Below are 16460 nucleotides of genomic sequence, written 5' to 3'. Positions count from 1 at the left end.
TCCAAAAGTGAACACAGTACTCAAGGTGCAGCCTCACACTAAATGCTATCGCCCCCAGGCACACAGGACAGACAGGCGACTGGTGAGGGGACATCCCAGCAATGGGACACCTCAGGTGGGTCTCCATGTGGCCCCCCACCAAGAGGAAGCAAAGTGAAAGAAATCCTGCAAGGTCCTGCTGATCCTCAGCCCCGGGATACCATGTGTGGCAGGGCCTGTCGTCACTTAAATGTAATCGGAGAGGGGAGGGACTGCTTCCCCAGACAGCAAACACTAAGTTCTTTTTTAGGACAGGAGGGTCTCAGACTGTCGGCTGTGAGAGGCTGGTGACATTTTGAGCTGAGCCAGGTAAGACTCTCGGTCCATGTGGCACCTACTCTTCCTGAGTCTTTGGTTACACAAATTCTTTTGTCGATGAACTGCTCGGGGGATGCATGAAATCCCTCTCTCAAGCTCTAAGGAAGACTGAATTTTACAAAAAACATAAATTAAACCATCACGATAATGCAAAAAGTCCCCAAAACTCTTTAGAAGCAGGAAACTGTAAAGAGCAACATCCTGTGTTTCAGTAAATAATTAAAATGCAAAAGAGAAACACCAGCAAAACAGATGTTAGGGGCAGCCCTGAAGTCTGAATTTAGCTGAAGGTCCCCCACAGCCAACCTGCTAAGTCCAGTGTGCTTTGGATGATTAAAACAAACACCCAATTTCCTACCCTGCCACCAGTGATGCTCCTACAGGAGTACGAGGTCTTCTGCTAAATGCAGAGCTGGCTGCGTTTTTCAGCATTGAGCAACTCTGTGGCAGGCCTGCTATTGCTAAGCCCAAGGGCAGAGAATCCTGCTCTCAAAAATAAGAGCACTTGCAAAAACCTTTCACTATGTCACAAAATACCTGCTAGACAGGGCAGATGAAGGACAAAGGATTAAGAGCAGATTACAGTCCTGGAAGACAAGGACAAGAGAAGCTCTTATCAGAAACACAACGAGCGTGCAGGGCAACAGTTCCTGCCCTGCTCACAGAATCTTTGCTTGTGCAACTGCACTTGGTGTTAAGAAATTACAGGGTACGCTCCCTATAATTTCATCAATACGCTGCCACTCCTCTATGTGATCTATGGTTTTTGCTTGTGATTATCTCAGAGCACAAAGCTCCTGGAGTGCTGTAAATACACCAGAGCCCTCAGTTTTATCACAATTAGGAATCATGTTGCCAGGCCTGCGTATTTTAAGAAGAAAATTCTCAAATGAACAAACTTGGAAGAAAAAAAATGTAAAAGCATTTTTCAATTAAGTCTTCAATCCCATATCTGACCACCTAAGCCCATGGCTTCACCCCACCAGCTCTTGGAGTTCAGACAGCTCTGCGGCCGATTCAGGGCTGCGCACACAGCTGCTGCTTGCAGAGCCCAGCAGCTCAGTACTTCTTTCTATGCATTTTTTTCAGCATGCACCAACTCAGAGGCAGACCAGTGTTGTCCAGCAGGCACTGAATGTCCCTAGGGCAAGGTTTTGTAAGCAGATTTCTTTTGGTGTTGCCAAGAGCCTGCTGAACTCCCCCCTCCCCCAGTGGCAGGGTTTCCCCCTGTTCACTCTTTATAGCTCCATGTTCTAAGTGAATTCCCCTCCCTGCATCAGTATTTATCACATCAGGCCACCTGTGGCATTCAAACACCTGATAGGAAATGACTCAGCAGCAAAATCCCACCAGGAGATGGTCTGTTATGCCATAGTAAGACACTAAAATCATACAGGTAAGAAGTAAGAACAGGCACGGATGTTTTCACATAAGCAGGCAAGACAACATTAGCAGATCTAATCAAACAAATCTCAGAAATCTATTAGAGCTAAACATTTTTCTTCTAATTATTTCCACTTTAACTACAGGTGTCAGCTTCTCAAAAATGAAATTAAACAGAAGTCAAAATTTCTACAACAGATAACCATTGGCTCCCAGCACAACGCCTGAGCTCCCAGGAAGGTTTTCCAAGAAACACAAAACTAAAAGCTCAGTTCCCTGGGAAGGCACCAAATAGATACCCAGGTTTCATCAATTTGTTCCTTGACCAGGACATCCCTTCCTCACCCTTGCCTTGTGGAACCGAAGAACGTTTTCCCAAAGGGACTCAATACCATTTGGTCACTTGGACTTTATCTCAGGCCAGAAATCCCTGTTTGTTGAAAGAAGCCATGGCAAATCAGCTTGTAGCAGGGTGGTACCACACAAATCAGCAGGGGATTATATTTATAACGTTTACCACAAACACCTTAAACGTACCTAAACAGAAGAGCTATTGAGAGTTTGATTCTTTAATCTTGTCAGGGTTTTTTTCTTTTTGGAAGTTGAGCAAGATCCGATGAAATTAGGTATTCTCTCTTCAGAGGAAAAAGGACCACATGAAAGACTTTGCATATTCTCCTTCCAGTCCTTTGGGAGTTGGAAAACGTTAATTCAGTTCCACCTTAATCCTTTAAGCAGCACTAAAAGGGCCTCCAAGCAGTTAAACATCTTTTTTTGACTGTGAAGAACCAATACTGTGCTTTGAAGAGGAAAAGAAAAAAGTGATGTCTTTGGCAGTGACTGGGATGGGTCCCAGCATCTTCAGCACTATGAGGTTTCTGTCATAGAAAAGAGATCTGGTGGAGAACAGAGGAGGGCAGTGAGGGAAGAGCAGAGCTTGTGGGAAAGGATGAAGAACCATAAGCTGCTCTTGGGCAGTATTTTGTAAAGATCTTCTAATCCCATCTTCTGATGAGACAGTGCTATAAAAGCAGGAGAACAAGCAAAGAACACCTCAAAGATAAAAGGAACACCTTCCCTCTCACCTCCACACATCCTTAGCGAGGTGGCAGCTGAGATGTCCAGTGCTGGTGGTGTATCCCCTGCAGAACTGTGCCACGAAGCCCTGCCACTCATAGGGCCACACTGCATGCTGACCCTTTCTTCATGTCCTGCGCCACGAGCTGCTCAGGACTGCTTCTGGTCCCTCTCTACATCTTTGGAAAGTACCTGCTGCACCCCCCAGCTGGTTCTGCAGAAAGATCTGTACCGAACCACGTGCCATTCCTCACTTGGCTTCAGGTCTTTCTGCTAGAAGGGCAGATTTGGGCTCCCCTCTCAAAGGTGGTGGCAGATTAGACTTGTCAGCCCCATCACAGCAAGAGTTAGGTTATTTTATTTAGCACAAAGCACAAAGAAAGAAAAAAAAAGCATGCAGTTGCCTAGATGCAAGCATTATGCAGAGCACTGCACATGGGATGACATCTTCCTGCAAGGTACTGCCTTGTAACAGCGTAAGCACTGCTCTGCTCCAACATCCCCAGCTAAACCAAACTAGGGTAGCTTGCAAGGTTTGCCTGAATATGGTCCCTTCCAATCCAAAAGGAAGAAAGCTGCTTAATTACTAACCATTAATGAGAGAGAACTCTGCCTATTAGCAAGAGGAAGAGGTACAGACAGTTTTTTGCCTTCAGTGCATTGCAAGCATTAGCATTGGTGAGGCTAACTGAGAACTGCCATCTGGTTGCCAGCTCCATATGGTAGGTGTGGGAACTGAAGGAGAGAGGTGAAGCCACACGTGCAGTGCTCCTGATGGAAGATCCCTGCTCATCAAAATCCGTATGGCTACAGAACCCAGCAGAAGATGCTGTCATGTCCTGTGCCCTTTCCTTCTTCCTGGCTCCAACTCACTTCTGATAGTTTCCCCAATTCTCCATTACCAACAGGTTTTCTGCATAACTGGCCAGTTTTTGTTTGTTTGTTTTCCCCATTTGCTTGATGGCTTGTTCTTTTATTTATTCTTAGCAACTGCTCAACTAAAACCCAGGGCGGTGTCTCCCCTTGTGCTGAGAACACAAAAACATAAATAAAAGAGGAAGAGTGAGATGCAAAATGCCTTCAAAGAGGAAAAGACTGTTGATGCATTGGCACCAGCTGCCCACGGGGGTGGTGGAGTCACTGTCCCTGGAGGTGTTCAAGAACTGTGGAGATGTGGCACTGAGGGATGCAGTCAGTGAGCATGGAGGTGACGGGTCAACAGATGGACTTTATGATCTTGGAGGTCTTTTCCAACCTTAGTGATTCTATGAAAACCTCAGTGACCCAAAATGCTGGGGCACCAATTAGCAGAGCACAGGGTGAGCAGGGCAGGACCCAGCATAGAGCACAGGCAGGTGCAGCCCCAAAAGTAGGCAGCTCCTGGGTAAAGCACAGCCTAATGACCATTATATATCCAAGAACACAAGTAACTTATCTGTAAACAGCACTCCCCCAACCAGGCATTAGCTGGAAAAAAAAAAAAGAAAAAAAAAAGCAGCTTTGGAGAGTGAAGCTAATTACATAGCTCTGAACAGCTGGACTTTGATCATAATTACAGTGCCGTCCTCCTTCAGCATTAGTGGCTTCCAGCTGCAGCTAGGTGGGCATTTAGGGAAGGTGGAGATCCTTCCCCATGCCAAAGGAGGAGGGAGTTGTCCCATGCCACAGCTGATCTGGCTGTCAGCAAGACCCCTCCTGTCCCCCCCCATTTTAACAGCATTTCTAACACTTTCCACAACTGTTTTGCCAGCATGCCTCAGCTTAGTGTTATCAGTTTGCTCTTTAGATTATTATTTACATATAATTTTAAGGAAAGATATTAATGCAGCCCAAGTTGCAGAGAAGCACGTTGGTGTTGGCTAAATAACGCGCTCTGACCACATCAAAGCAAAAATGTTTCAAAGTGTGTAAAATAAATGCGATTATGAAACCGTTCAGTTTTGTTAAATCAGTCAGAAGAATGTCACCCAGCACATCCCGAGAGGCATCCCATGGGCAGAGCCCCAAGCTGAGCACCATGTCTTCCCACTGAGAAAAGTATTTCAGGGACCAGCTCCCAGCTGATTCTGACCACGCAGAGGACAGCCACTAATAACTGGACAAATGCCACTCTCCGTTCATAAAAGCAGACGTGGAACAGCTGAGAGCGTTATTACCCTGAGCTACATCTTGATCGGGTTTTACAACTGAGGGGTGTCACAAACTTTATCTGTCCCAAGCTGTCCTGAGGCTTCCCACAACACAATGGCCGCTTACAGAGCCTCATTGTGCTGCTAAGGCACGCGGCTGGGACCAGTGATTTGTTGGAGGACACAGACCTAGTGGTGAGGAAGGCCCACTCCAATGAGTCTACAAAGTACAGCTAAGGGAGTTTCGTTCCCTGATTCCTCCTCCAGCTGGGATTTTTGCCTTAGTCACAGTGCCAATTCTACAGCTCTGTTCTTTGACACAGGATGGGACAAACCGGCAGAGCTCACAGGCTCTGGGAGGTAGCTCCACAGCTCAGGTACCATTGCTGGTGCATCTTTGGACTTCTCAATATATCAAAAAATATTTTTTCTATTTTCTACCTGGGAATTTGCTTAGCTGTATCTTCCAAACACTGAAAGTTGGACTTGAAAGGAGTAGGATTTGGTGATCCTCATGGGTCCTTTCCAACTTGGGACCGTTTGTGATTCAATGATCCTTCAAGATGCTAAGACCCCACTGCTCCAACCTCCAGTGCACCTTCCCAGATGGGTGCTGCTCCCTTAGTGGGTTTTTGGGACAGCAAAGCGTGACTGTGTGTAGCTGGCAGCCCCATGTTAGTGCTCTGGAAGAGAAACCAACTCCCTCTACTTCATTCCACATTCCTGCACTGCAGCAGCATGGCCAAGTACCGCACGCTATTTCCCAGCTCCCCTCCTCTGCTTTCCCAGCACAGGGAGCACCAAAACTACAGTGACATGGAGCACGTTAAAGGGGAAAACAGAATGCTGCAACAAATCCTGGCAATGGAGGGGAAAGAAAAAGAGATCGCAACGGCCAAGCCCTCAGCTATGCAACACATGCACCGTGAAGAGGAGCAACACATGCACCATGAAAAGGATGAGTTAAGAGTTAACCCTTCTGCAGACGGAATGCCGACAGCAGCCAGGGCTTTTTGCAAGCACGGCCAGAAAGGAGCCTTAAAGCAGCCCAGCAAGCGACCGTGCTCTGAGGATTTCACCTCTCCGAACTTTACGACTGGAAAAATACCATCTACATGTCATTTATATGCTTAAATATAGTATCTCCTATTGGGAGAAACAAACAGTCCGACAATGTGACACCGTGATACCTCGTGCAGACACGCTCTTTTATCTGCTGGAAAGTTCTAAAACTCAGCTTAACAACAAAGCTAAAATAAGAGTGGTTGTCAGGCTCTGCGCTGGCTGCTAAACAGAACGAAAATATATTCTTTGAAATGTGCTTTCCCTTAGAAGGAGTTTCCTTTCTGGATCTTTTAAACGATTTATTTATCTTTTCAATTCCCAAATCTCAGAGCTTAGGTTAGACTCGATGATCTTTAAGGTCTTTTTCAACCTGACTGATTCTGTGGTTATATTCTTCCCATGAGTTTTTTCACTTAAAGACACAAACAAACATATATCTTGCTATAGAAAGTAACAGCAACCTGTGCACTTCCCAAAGCTCTGAGTAACCTTCACCTCCAAAACGCTATCAGCTTTCAGGTTATTTATCTTATATTTTTCCTCTAACGCCAAAGAGGAAGAGGCCGATATCTTAAGCGGATGCCTATAATTAAACAGTAACCTGTTAGAAAGCCAAAAATAATAGTAAGCTCCACTGAGCATGAAGAGAGCGGCACATTTTTTCCGCGTGCAGCCCAGCTGCCCCTGGCCGATAGCAGCAAGTTAACAATTACATGAGTCGCAGAGATCAGAGCCGCGATAGGAGAGGGCGACGTCACGCCCGGGACTCACCGCGGGATGCAGGGATCGGGGTAGTACTGCAAGGTGCTGAACGGCGCCGCTTCAAAATTCATCTCCTTCCAGCCCCTCTGAGGGCACGGGCAAAAAAAATAAATAAATAGATACAAAGCCAGCCGGCCAAAAGCAATAAGGTCAAGTGGTATGCCAGATACAACTTTAGAGATTTATTTTGCACTTGCAGATGGGTGGGATCTCCCAGGGGCTTGGCCAATGGGATTCATCAAGTGACCTGAGTATCACCACCCGTCCCTCCTCACCAGCTGGGCATCTTCTGCGCCAATATTTCCCCTCCTCTCAACATCCTTAATAAACTCCGGTGTACGTCGGCCGCACTTGTTGTTGGGAGCTCATCTGGGGCATCTCTGAACTTCTGATCTCATCGGCCATTGGTTGCCTTCCCGCCTGACTTCACAGTTTAATTTTGGCAGCTCTTGCGATTTTGCAAACTGCCACAGCCGCTGGTCATCCTCAGCTCCAGCTGGCCGGAGCTTCCCCTGCCCGCACTACATTTTGTCGCGCTCTAAAAGCTTCCCTGGGGCCAATACCTGCATGACACAGCCTGGGGAAATTTTCTTTTTCAGTCTCTCTCTCGACGCAGTTCAAACTGTCTGTTGTGGTTGTAGTTTCAAAAGCAGAATGACAAAATACGGGGAAATTCCTCATTTAAATTTAGCTCTGAACTTCTGTGCCTCTGTCCCCCCTTCACTTCTTCCCTCCCTTCCCTGCCACCCCCCCCCAAGCACCAGAGGTAATTGTTAATGTTTCACTCCATATCTTTTTATGTGGTTTTTTTTTTTCCCCAAAGAAAATTGAGATATTTGTGTTAGCATTCTGAAAATTTATATTTTCCATGTGATACAATACTTTCAAATATCCTGAGAAGTATGAAGAAACAAAATAGGGATGATGTCTTTTTCAAACCACTAAAGTCTGAAGAAATAAGAGCAAAATTAAGTTCATCATTACCTAAGGTGAAAGGAAGATCAGATTTTCCTGAAGTAAACTGAAAACCAAGAAGGGCACTTCTAATCCCTTCACCTTGCCTTTTCTTATTTTTTTTTTCCTCTCAGACCATTATTTCAGAAGGCAACCTGCTTTATTCCCCTGTTTTTCCCCCTCCATAACTCATCTAAATAGCACAGGCTGTAAACCTATCCTGGTTTTGTGGTTTTGGAGAATGAATGAAATATGAATCAGGAGCTAAATTAAAATGGATTCCAGCAGGAAAAAATAGCATCCATGTATCTATGACCCAATGGGATTGCATCTTGCAGCAGACATGTATGTTTGTGTACACAGAGGGTGCTGCTCCATTGCTCACCTACTGAGCATCTCTCATGCTGATGTCAGCACGAATGCCAAAGTCCTGAGCAAAAACCTGAAGCCCTCTGAGAAGGCAGCGACTGACTCTTATTTTTCTCTCTGCTCTTTCCTTGTAGGAAATTCTGGTTCAAAGAATGTCATGTGGAAACATTTTCTTTGCTGCCTGTGCCAGGGGAGCTATTTCGGACTTGACATTCTCCACCCACACTCAGCCTGATAGTTCCTAACATCTGTGAATTGTGAATCCTGCAAACTCGTAGTGCTGATCCCTGCCCAAGCCCAAGCAACTTTCACTGATCCCTGCTCAAGCCCAAGCAACTAAGTGGTGTTGACCACGGAAGAGAGGCTGGACACGAACAACGTGTTTATTAACTGAAGCTAAGGCTTTCCTTGCTGCTAGATACTGCTTCTGCCTGGCATAAAACATCAACTCTGCACCATGCAGAAGTGTAAGAACAGCCAAAGCAGGCTGTGCTGCTGAGGAGATGCAAGCTTTGAACAATCGCCCTGTACTGAAGGCAAAGAACAAGGAGATCTCCCCATGCACTCCATTTCAGCACGAGTGTGAGACCATGCTCTCCCAGCCTTAGGATCCGGCTTCAATCCTCATGAGTGCAGACAATCAGCCTGGCTGGAGAGGCATCAGGCTGGGCTCAGCCTCTTGCTCCAGTCCACAGGAGTACACTGCTGAGAGCTTCTGCCTGCCCCAAGAGACAGACCAGCAGCCTGCTGGATCTCTTCTACCATGCCCTTGCGGAACAGGCATAGCTTTATGCAAGTTGTTATGAGTGTGTCCATTCTGGAAGAGTTTGTATTTCCTGCTAGATTTCAGCTCAGAAGAGAGAAGTCTCATGAAAAAGAAATGCTGTGTGAAAACGGAACTGCTCACGCGCTGTTCCATTGGAACTAGAGAAGCCTTTGCCAGCGTGATGTGGGTGCCAAAACCAAAATGCTGGAAGCAGGGAAAGACTGGACAACTCCCACCCCACGATCCAGACCTGCCCCTCTGCTCTCAGCCCTTCTCCTCACCTGGCACTGCCCAGTTAACACTGTGAGGTCAGTCAAGACGTCCCAAGGGCTGCTCCTGGGATTGGAGCTGCTGGGCCGCCTATGCTGCCAAAGATGAACTTCAGCTCTGCTCTTACACCTCATTAACACAGCACAGCAGCAATGGTGCAAAAAGTCTTTCTTTGCAATGCCTAAAGAAATTTTGCCAGGATCGTCCACCATCCACGTGCCCTTCCATGTGCTCCTCGGTTCCCCAGTCACATTAAGCCCAAGTTTGTTATAGCCCAAACCACTCAGCCTGTGATTCCTGCTTAGAGAGCCAAACACGTCTAGCAGCACCCCAGTCAAGATGAGGCAGCCAGTCTCCAGCTTGTAATTCACACCAAAAGAATATCTGCTCCTGAAAAAAACTAATTAATTTTAAAAAGCAGTACCACATAATTGTAATGAGCTCAGAGCAGGGCTCTCTTCTCGCTCGCACGGCATTGATGGGAGGGGATGTCTAGCAAGGACATTTCCATAAAAACTTCAAAAAGGGCCACCAGCTGCCCAAAGTCCTTACCAGTCCTCACATCCAGGGTTGGGCAAATGCAAATGGTTCAGAGTTTGGCTCACGCTGGCAGCACATGCAGAACGCGGCTGCCTTTTCCCAGAGAGCTGGACGTTTTCAGCTTCCCCCCAAGATCTAGATATTCTTTGAAATGGTTGAAAAGGTCCACTGCTTGCTTTTCCCATCAAAAAGCAGAGCCACGGGAAGCCATGGGTGACAGCCAGGCAACAACTACCTGCAACAATCTAACCCCATCTTCCCTCCTGCCCTTCGCTTGCAGCCAATGCTGAGCCAAAGGTTCCCAATGTAGATATCAGCATTTGCAGCTAGACTGCATTAACCTCCCTTCAGCTGCAGGGCGCTCCTTGCGCTCCACAGCCTGCAGTGGAATCACAAGCCCCAGGGTGGGCGTATGCTTGTTGCCAGAGCTCTGTGTATAGCTGGGAGGCTCCCCCATTATTTGGCCAACCCCATTCACGCTGCCTTGAAGAAAATCCGCTGTGAAATGAAGCTCTTGTGGTAGCAGCCTTCAAAGGTGGGCAACTCAAGAGGAAACGGGGCTTATGACATCCCCAGCATTCCTTGCCCACTCTGGGATGCCTGCAGGCTGCTCCGAGAGCAGTGCTAACCCAGCAGCAACAGATGCATGCCCTGCAGGAGAATGATGGAAGCCAGGCTGTCGGGGATCTGTCTGGCCAGTGGATTTCCAACCCAGCCCACAGCGCTTGTGGTGAGCTGGCGGCATGGGGATATGCAGAGGAAGCATGTGTGTAGGTGGGCAAGAATGCGGGGCATCGCTCTGTCACTGCTGCTTCCACGTCTGGGAAATCCCACAGCTGTTTCCTGCCTGTTTTTCTATTTTGTCATTACCCCTCCATGCACCCTCTCCATACGGTTCTCATATGTGTATGTTTTAGCAGGGACTGCTACAGATTTACTTGCCACCACCCAGATTCAGCGCCAAGATGCATGCCAACCTTTGTCCTGAACAAGGGTGAAAAAGAAAGCAGCAGTTCCCTGACACCCCTGTGGCTCCAGGGCCATGGATCTGGGGCCATCTGAGGAGCTCAGGCAGATGGGGAAAGGCAGGTTCAGCTTTGCTCTCAGCCACCTTCCCAACTACTGGGAAATCAGCCCCACCCTCTACACTATGGGGATGAAACATTTCTTTCCTAGTTTGGGATTTCCAGAGGAGTGGTTGTGGGTTGTATTTTTTTTTTTCTTTTTTCATGAATTTCTTTCAAAAGTGAGAAACTCCGTGGGATATTTGGGGATTCTTTTTGTTCAAAAAACTTGGAGGGGGAAATAATTTCCCACTCCTGGCAATAAGAAATCTTTATTTTGGCTATCTGAGGGAAAAAGATCACACTATGTCAACATCCCTCCTGAACACATTTTCCAATTTCAACTAAGTTTTTACTAATATTTAAAGGTTTCAAAGATGTTAAGGCTTTAGGAATTCCAGCAACAGAACTAAGCTCAGAGGAAAGACACCTTACCAACAACTCCACTGAAATGGAAGGGTAGCAGGTGTGCAACCTCACAGGCCGCAGAGCACCTAGCCAAACACCACGGTGGTGGGAGAAGCCTCCAGGTAACAGCAATCTCTGGTTCCATTTCTCCACAAATGTCAGACTTCCGGCCTTGTGCTCACGCAAACCCTTGCCCCTGCTCTGCTTGCACTGAGAGAAGGAGACTTCACAGAATAGCAAACTGAAGGGGGAGAAGAAAAAGCCATTTTACTTAATACTTTCCCCTAGCACCTTTTGTCTGCAGTGCAAGCAAACAGTGGTACTCTGCAATATGCTCATCTTGACTGCTAAGTGTTACCTAGAGCTAGGAAGAAATGAAGGAGGGCACCCTTCAAACCCTCCTGAAAGCAACAAAAACCACTTTCAGAGCTGTTTGCCTTTGGTGACGTGTCTGTCGCATCTGCATGGTCAGAGCACCATCCACTTGCAGGAAGCAGTATAGTCTGGTGTTGCTCTCAGAAGGAACAGCAAACAGTGTAATTAAGCACAAACTGCTTTTGGACCATTGGTCCCCAGGACTCTGTCTCAGGAGGTGACAAGAAGGCAGGCTTGGAGCTGACCATCGATCTTGGGAAGGGAAATAAATAGTAAAGGAGATTCTCTTGACTCTTCCTAAACATCAGGGCCCTTTTTTCTATTGAGAGAGAGCAGAAGGAAGCAGCTCAGAAAGCAGTACTAGGACATCACCAAACTGCAACTGCCATTCCCTGGCCTGCATTAGAACAGTCAAACCCAGTCCTTATGATATGGGGAAGAATGTGAGGCTGAGATAAACCAGAAACATGGACAAAAAGGCAGACTCCCACACTGCAGTCAGCTCCCCAACAGTATATTCCAGTCCCTGCCCTGTCCTCAAGACCTGGCAGGACACTGCACTACTCCAATGGGAATCTCCCATTGCTCTTAAGGCAAAAAGGGAGCGACAGACCTGCTGGGCAGAGGGAAATTCCCTCCCGGAGGTCCCTGCAGCTGTGCCACCATCCCAGGGCGTTCCTGAGACACAGCAGGGCCCCAGGCTCGGCTAAAGCTGGGTTGGAGGCTGAGCGGGGCTGGGACAGGTGGCAACGCTCCGCCATGGGGTCTGGTCTGGGTTGCATATCAAAGCAGAGGCAGGAGCTGTGTAGGTGGAAGGCTTGGCTTCCCTGTACAGCTGCCACATGACATGTCTAGCATTCTGGCCAGAATCGTGCTGCAAATACACACGGCGGCGGCGAGCCCTGTGGGGTCAAGCTCAGGTTGCTACCAGTAACCCTGGGAGCTGCATCCTGCAGGGTGTGTGGCAGGGCAGGGCTAGCAGCTCCCTGCTGCTTCTCTTCACTCCCCTAGCACAGGCTCACCCTCAGCTTCTCACCCCAAGGTCCATCCCGGAGTTTTCTTCAGCTTTGCTCCCACCTGAAGGCTTTCCCATCAGATACCACGGAGGTCAGTGCATAGGTATTAGGGCTATTCCTATCTGCTTCTGAAAGTCAGTGGCACATAGCAGCACCACACCATAAGTGAGTCCAAGGAGAAATTTATTCTACGTAAAGCAAGAAGCTTCCAGCAAGTCGCCAACATGGAGAGACTCCCTCTGAGTGAAAGTCACTCACAAGGATGGCATTTGCCTCAGTGGAGGAAACAGGAATGCTGCAGACTGAAGACTGCTGCATCGCTCCTTGTTCTCTCCCTCCAACTTTTCCTTGTGAGTCAGAGCTGAGCTAAATCTCAGCAATGTATCACTACTGTTGCTATTGTCCCCTGGTGTTTCCCCATCTCTGCATAATCTGCATGCAGGCAGAAACCTCTCTGTCTTTTTGCCAAATCCTCCATGCAATAGCATAGAGCTCAATAGATTTTTCTCAGTTCCAAACAGGATACAGAATAAACTCACTGCTTGCCTGGCAGGACTCCACTTCCCAGCACTAAGGCTATGTGCCTCTATTGCAATCTGAGGTGTAAGCACAGCTCCTGCAGGCATACCCAAACGGATGGGATTAAAGCCAGTCTGAGAACCAGTAGCAATTAAAGCAAAAATTCCCCAAAGTGTTAACCACCAGCAATGGAAGCTCACAAACCTGCACATCCTCTGTGCAGCAGCCTGCACTCCACATGGGCCCAGCTCACCTGGATCACCACCTTTGCTCCTCCAGGAGCATCAGGCAGGCTGGCTCACTTTTACTCACCCACCACAGAGGCGATCTGACATTTTAGAAACCCGGTCCCTCCTCCCCAAACACCCACCTACCTACTGGGTGCGCAGAGCTCGGATTCCCTCTGTGCCTGGGAGGGCTCCTCGCACGGCCGGCCGTGACCTCTGACCCCTGACCTCTGACCTCTCCGGCGGTGCCACGCGTTCGGGGCAGCGCGCGCGCTGGTCGCCCTGAGGCCGGGCCGACGGCGGTGCGTTATAGCGCCACCTACCGGTGCCGCCCCGCCCGGCCGTGCTCCGTGACCGCTTCTCTGCGCCGTGTCACTGCTGAGCGCTGCCGCCTCTGTCGCAAAGGCCAGCAGGCCGGAAACGCTCGCGTTGGGACCGGAGATAAGGCTGTGGGTTCTTTTTTTCTTTCTTTTTTTTTTTTTCTTCCATTTATTTATTTCTTTTTGATCCCGCAAGCACAAGTGTCAGCAAAACGGAGCTTGGTCTCACCCCCGTCCTATTACTTGCTCCCCACAAAGCCACAATCCAGCCCCTCTCAGTGCCTCTTCAGCCCCCCGCCTTCCCACAGCCTTTTCCAGGGTCTCCCAGTCACTCTGAGTCACGTCGCTGGGTATAGAAGCACAGGGCCACCTTGTCACCATTTGCCTCCTAACCTCACATCTGGGATATGCACAGAGCTGGGGAGCATTTATGACTGCCTCAGTCGCCCTCCTCAAGGGTAGGAACTGTGAAGGATGGTGCAAGTCAACTCAAAGAGCATCCATTCAGAAAGCCTCAATGCCACAGGCATTGCCATTCAGCTCCCAGGGTCTGCATCAGCTCTTTGCCTGCTCTCAGTTCTAGCACTGTCTCCTAGAAAATGAACAGCTTAGCCACTTGCTTCCACTTCTAATGGCACGAGGTGTCTAATGAACCATACTTGAAAGTGGTATTAAATATGCATTAAATTATTATTACTGATAATACCTTTTAAAGCAGCTTTATAAATAAAACGTATTCTTAAGAACATTTAATTAATGCCTTGCCAAATAACTTATCCTAAAGCATTAACAATCAACTATTAGGCAGACAGACTTTAAAAGTCTCTGCTATTATAGATTGCAAAATGCAGATTCTGTGCTGTTTAAACAATTCACATGCCTTTTTCACATAGAATTTCAAGTTACTAAGGTAAATAAGACCACACAATATAACTTAATACATAGCAATCAAAAGTTTCCACACAGTCCTTTAATATAGAGCCACGTCCCTATGTAAGAAGTGATGCAACAAACTTTCCCCGAAGTCTCAATTCCTGCAATTGAAGCTTAAGCCCAGCAAAGAAAGAATTAAAATTCTTTGGTTGCCGCTGAATCACTGGCTGCATTGGACTATTTCACTGTGCATTACGCTTTAATTATAACTAAGCTCTTGCCATCTGTTCAACTCCCTAATTATAGCTGCAACAAATATTTCACAACTCCTACCGTTAAAGAGCGCTAAGAGAGCTCAGTCTGTGGTGCGCAAGGTTGGCTTCATTAGGATCCTTGTGTAAAGTGCTCAGGAAGAGGAAAGCATGCACTGCACATGTGGCCAGCTGTTATTAATCCCAGAGGGCTTTTGCTACGTCTGCTTTCATGGAAGGACTGCAGGCTTCACTCACCAGGGCACTGAGAGCCCCATCAGTGCTACCTCCTGGTGGCCTCCAGCCCAGGTGTTGTTGGGACCACGGGAACTCTAGAGGAACAAGAACAATTCAGGTCACCTGCTCAAGGCTGATGCCCTGGATCTTGCTTAGTCACAGAGAACACCTCCACCAACCAGATGCCCTGTGCAGCACCGCTTGCTTAGCACCAGCGTCAGCCCTGGGGCTGGCCACCCTTGTCCTTGGCAGCAAATTGAGCAGCATGGTGGTCAGCCCAGGAAGAGAAAGCTGCTACAGACTGCAGCCCCACAAACGCCCTCCCAGCAGCTCTGTCTGATGTCCCAAAATACAGCCAGGTGACTATACCACCTCCTCCCTGCCCCATCCATACAGCACTGCAAGCATGCTTAGAGCTATAGGGTGTGCAGGCACCTACACACCACCCAGGCAACTGCCCAGTGTTTTAGAATTACTCACACCGCCACTGACCTAGGCAACTCCTTGACTAACTACAAACGGTCAGATGCCCAGCAAGTTCCAGAGCTATTATTCATCATAAAAAGATTTTATTCCACAGCAGCAGCGTGCCACTGTGTTCATACCCAGATGTGGAGAGGAAGGTATCTGCTTTTCAGCTATGCCAGAGGGAGCTGGGCTGTTTTTGAGTCTGGGGAGAGCATGAAAAAAGTGGACAGGAGAAGCAAACGTTGGATTCATGGCAGCTAAAATTTGAATGTATACCAAGGAAATGGAGCTTTGTAGAGAAAAGAGAGCTGAAAAACAGCAGAATAACCCAAAAGAGCACACGGTTCTCATGGTGGGATTTCACATAGCTGCATGGATTTAAAACTATCTTCTCCTTGGTGTCCCCAGTAAGTTTTCAGATGAGATCCAGTGGTTTCTCACCATAACCATATGCAAGGCCTTCTTTACGTTTGTGTCTGCTTAGGTATATGCCCAGACTTTCACTCTGAATGTAATGTTAAAGTGAATTAAAAAATAAATAAACGCTCAGCCAACGCCATTCTGCTGTGCTTTGACGAAGACCCAAAACCACCACGTTTCTTGTGGTTTCCTTCTAAAATCATTATGACAGGGTTGAGTGGAATCACGAGGCAGGCTTGCTGAGTGGTTTGGTTCTGAGAACATAATAGAAGTCCAGAGTCAAAGCATTTATCTCTGGCATCAGGGCAAGGGATCACAGTGTGGATACACATAACCGTGTGCTTGCACGTCCTGGACTCCAACTGATTATAAATCACATAAGGTGACAACATGTACACTGAGAATAGCTCTGCAGGAAACATCAGGGATGGAAAGAAGCAGTTCTCCATGATTTCCTTGAAGTTTGCTGCAGAACTAAAGCCAGAAAGTCCTGCTCCGTAATTCTAGCTCAACTTTAACCCACAAGCAAATCAGCAGCAAAATAATAGGAGTTGCTTTGACCTCAAGGAGAAGTAGATCAAAGCTTAGCATTTTCCAAAGATCTCCCAAA

General features: G+C 47.7%; 1 protein-coding gene across 5 annotated transcripts in view; it reads right to left on the bottom strand.

Moving 5' to 3' along the window:
• Positions 1-16460, bottom strand: part of TP63 (tumor protein p63) — a 143484-nt gene that overhangs the window by 88235 nt on the left and 38789 nt on the right. For 2 of the 5 annotated variants that reach the window (XM_048955071.1, XM_048955072.1), the window contains exon 1: positions 6783-6905. The exons of 2 other annotated variants lie outside the window; for them this stretch is intronic. In XM_048955071.1, the coding sequence (XP_048811028.1) occupies positions 6783-6844 (62 nt within the window). In that variant the 5' untranslated portion in view covers positions 6845-6905. Of the gene's footprint in view, positions 1-6782; positions 6907-16460 lie in introns of those variants that run through there. One more of the 5 variants, XM_048955080.1, reaches the window with a different exon arrangement.

Source organism: Lagopus muta, chromosome 9 (genome assembly GCF_023343835.1).
Source record: "Lagopus muta isolate bLagMut1 chromosome 9, bLagMut1 primary, whole genome shotgun sequence".
NCBI lineage: Eukaryota > Metazoa > Chordata > Aves > Galliformes > Phasianidae > Lagopus > Lagopus muta.
Note: the sequence above shows the minus strand (reverse complement) of the source record. Positions and strands in the feature narration are given on the sequence as shown.